The following is a 3,656-nucleotide window of genomic DNA, read 5'->3' as shown; positions in this document are numbered from 1 at the left end:
CAGAGTTTATTAAAAAAAAATTTACTCAAAAATCAATTTGTAGAGTACAAATAAACTCATAAATTAATTTGAGAGTTGGATAAGTATCAACCATTTCATTCTTAATAATTATCATCTTTATCAAGGTGTGATTATGAGATACGTGAGCTGAAGGACTTGCTTGGCAGATCAATTTCAAACATTCTTACAACAGGCTAAACAATCAAATCGATCATTTGAAGTTGTGGAGCTTATGCCCTTCTACCCTAGTGCTTTACACCATTTGTTTTCGATAATAGATAATATGGGTGTTATAGTCGACTAATCAGCAGTCTTTTCTACTTTCTTCCTGTCTTTTTTCCTATGCATAAAAAATTATAGAAATAATTATTTGTGATTGATTGATTAGTCGTTTAAAAGATTTTACTAGTTATTAAATTCTAATAGTTTTTAAATAAAATTATATGATACGTTGGATTTAACTTATATACCCCATCAAGTTTTATATATTTTTTGTAGTATTAAAAGCTAAAATCCAAAAAAATAGGAAAAAGTGGGTTGTTGTTGGTCATGTTTGGCATTGCCGCTTGAGAGCTGTCTCACATCACCTACCGCGGAGTCGCCAAGAAAACCAAACCTCATTTCTTTTCATCTCACCTCACTATTAAGTATTAAACTTTCACGACACAACACAAAAAGCATAGTACTATACAACACCACTTTCTGTTTCTCTTCACTCTAATGGCCATGGCAGCGTCTGCAAAGCTCAACACCTTGTCTTCTTCCCAGTGGATCGCCCACAATTCCTTCTCTCCTCGCCGTGGATCCTCTTCTCGCCGAGTCTCTCTTCCGATCCGCGCTTCTTCTTACCAACACGAACTCGTCCAAACCGCCGTTAGTACCCTCCTTTTCTTTGATCGTTTTTTTTCTTGCCCTTTATCACTTCTCTTCATTTTCAACGTTTTCGTGCTCTAAAGTTTTCATCTTTGCTGTTATGGGGCACCCCTTTGGTTTTGGTTGTTGATTTACGTTAGTTTACTGTGAGATTCCCTTGTGTTTGACTTTTTACTATTACTTTAGCACTTAGAACATGCTTTTAGTTGTTGTTGTTCTGTGTTGATTTAGATTCTAGTTTAGATATAAAAACATTATACAGATAGATTAATTTCCTTAGATTGGTTATTGATTTGTTTCTTGTTTTTTTGTTTGTTGGTTGGTTGTATAGAAATCCATTGCATCACCCGGCCGTGGAATTCTTGCAATTGATGAATCAAATGCCACATGTGGGAAACGATTAGCATCCATTGGATTGGACAATACCGAGGTGAATCGCCAGGCCTATAGGCAGCTGCTGCTCACCACACCTGGCCTTGGTGAATACATCTCTGGTGCAATTCTTTTTGAAGAAACCCTTTACCAGTCAACAACAGATGGAAAGCAATTTGTTGATTGCCTCTGCGATCAGAACATTGTGCCTGGCATCAAAGTTGACAAGGTTAGTTGTTGTTTGAGTGTCATTTGGTCTTGTCTCACTGATTAAAAACTGGCCTGGCTTGGTGGTCATGTTTTTAGTTTTGCTCTTTTTAGGGTCTGGTCCCTCTGCCAGGGTCAAACAATGAATCTTGGTGCCAAGGGTTAGATGGATTGGCTTCTAGGTCTGCCGAATACTACAAGCAAGGTGCTCGATTTGCCAAGTGGTAAGTCATTCTTTCTTTTGTTCTTTTGTGAAAGTTTCTTCTTGATTGGATGCATTGAAATGGAGTTTCAAATTTTGTTGTGGGCTACAGGAGGACCGTTGTTAGCATTCCATGTGGTCCTTCTGCATTAGCTGTCAAGGAAGCAGCATGGGGACTTGCACGTTATGCTGCTATCTCTCAGGTATTCTTGTACCCATGAATCTGTGTTTGCTGACATTAGCTGATTTTTAGGAGTAATATACAAATTTTTGTAGTTTATCCCTTTGGTCTTGTTCACCATGCCTGTCTGATATGGGTGGTTCTTTGGTTGTGGGTTTAGTTTGAACTGTGTGACAAAGGTAGTAGATATTTTAAGCACATGTTAACTTGTGCACAGGGTGTCAAATTTAATTGAATGGTAACCATGTAATTTTTGCTATGTTTGTGAACTTTTTATTTATAGTTTGATATTTTGATGTCGTCAGTGTACATAAAACACTTATTTACTGTTTATCTCGAGCAAGGCTTTTTCCTCACAATGCACTCATCCCATGACTCCATTTGTGTTCCATTGCAGGACAATGGTCTTGTGCCAATCGTTGAGCCTGAAATTCTTCTTGATGGAGACCACCCAATTGAGAGGACGCTGGAAGTGGCTGAGAAGGTCTGGTCAGAAGTCTTTTTCTATTTGGCTGAAAACAATGTCCTTTTTGAGGGAATTTTGCTCAAACCTAGCATGGTTACACCTGGGGCTGAACACAAGGAAAAGGCTTCTCCAGAAACCATTGCCAAATATACTCTAACCATGCTTAGAAGAAGAGTTCCTCCTGCTGTCCCTGGAATCATGGTATAGTTACCGCACCTTTTTGTTTCCTCTTCATATAAATTGATGTGACGATCAGATTTACATGCATGGCAAGCACATCATGATGATGCTGATCTCAATTATTTTTCATTTAATATTACACTTGATTAAGAATTTGAAATTTAGAACCTCTAAATTAAGCTGTAAACAATGTTCTGTTTGTATTCTCAGTTTTTGTCTGGTGGACAATCTGAAGTGGAAGCAACACTAAATCTTAATGCAATGAACCAAAGTCCCAACCCATGGCATGTTTCTTTCTCATATGCACGGGCTCTTCAGAACACCGTGCTAAAGACATGGCAAGGACACCCTGAGAATGTGGAAGCTGCTCAAAAGTCCCTTTTGGTGCGTGCTAAAGCAAACTCCTTGGCTCAACTTGGAAGATACTCTGCTGAGGGTGAGAGTGAAGAGGCCAAGAAGGGAATGTTTGTCAAGGGCTATACCTACTAAAACTTTAGGAGTCTTTTGGTTTCAGTTTTGTTTTAGCTATTTATCATCATTCCTTCTTAGCAGTGAATTCGAAGGGGACTTAGATGTTGTATTTTTATTTTTTTTCAACTTCTAGCAAATGAGAGTTTGAATAAATTGAAAAGCTAGAAAGAAAGGTTTTCTTGGTAAAATGGAAGTTGGGGATTAGTAAAAACCCAAATGGAAAAAGAACAGAAGAAAAACAAAGTTTACTGCTTAGTAATATTTTATTTGCCTGTTCAGATTTTGCTCTCGACAGTCCAGTTTGTGATTGGAGATTGGCATATTTATTCCGCATCTGTTCTGAGTGCCATATTTACTTGGTTTTAAAATTTGAAAAGTAATATAAATAATATGCCATGACTGTTTCTTATATTTTTATTTTTGGTGAGCGATTTTTATTTTTTATGCAGTTCATAAGCATTGCTTCTGCATTTACCGGGATTGTCAAAACAATCCCATGTGCTGGTGCTAGTCTTCTAATCTGAAATCAGCGGGTGAGACTACATTAAGCATGTTTAGTTTCGATTAATTTTAGGGGGGGAAAATAGCTGTGGTCTAAATTTTAAGTTTTTAACTAGCTGTTTGAAACTTAAGATAAACTAGTCTAAATATACAAGTTGCTTCCAAAAAAAATCGTTTTTAAAGTAAAAAAAATGATTAGTTTA

General features: G+C 37.1%; 1 protein-coding gene across 1 annotated transcript; it reads left to right on the top strand.

Annotated features, from left to right (window-relative positions):
* The first annotated feature begins 218 nt into the window (after positions 1 to 218).
* Positions 219 to 3,230, top strand: LOC100802732 (fructose-bisphosphate aldolase 3, chloroplastic). The gene is made up of 6 exons (XM_006589596.4): positions 219 to 873; positions 1,205 to 1,474; positions 1,567 to 1,676; positions 1,767 to 1,857; positions 2,233 to 2,502; positions 2,692 to 3,230. Exons 1-6 carry the CDS (start codon positions 721 to 723, stop codon positions 2,968 to 2,970), a joined length of 1,173 nt encoding a protein of 390 aa, XP_006589659.1. The 5' UTR covers positions 219 to 720; the 3' UTR covers positions 2,971 to 3,230.
* The last annotated feature ends 426 nt before the right edge of the window (positions 3,231 to 3,656 follow it).

This window comes from Glycine max, chromosome 10 (assembly GCF_000004515.6).
Source record: "Glycine max cultivar Williams 82 chromosome 10, Glycine_max_v4.0, whole genome shotgun sequence".
NCBI lineage: Eukaryota > Viridiplantae > Streptophyta > Magnoliopsida > Fabales > Fabaceae > Glycine > Glycine max.
The sequence above is the reverse complement of the archived record's forward strand: the minus strand, read 5'-3'. Positions and strand labels throughout refer to the sequence as shown.

What these genes read in the sequence shown, in the direction of transcription:
- LOC100802732 (XM_006589596.4), top strand. Translation starts at nt 721, where the DNA reads ATGGCCATGGCAGCGTCTGCAAAGCTCAACACCTTGTCTTCTTCCCAG. An exon ending in GGTGCTCGATTTGCCAAGTG is followed by an intron (nt 1,677 to 1,766) that starts GTAAGTCATTCT and finishes TGTGGGCTACAG; the next exon opens with GAGGACCGTTGTTAGCATTC. An exon ending in CTGCTGTCCCTGGAATCATG is followed by an intron (nt 2,503 to 2,691) that starts GTATAGTTACCG and finishes TTGTATTCTCAG; the next exon opens with TTTTTGTCTGGTGGACAATC.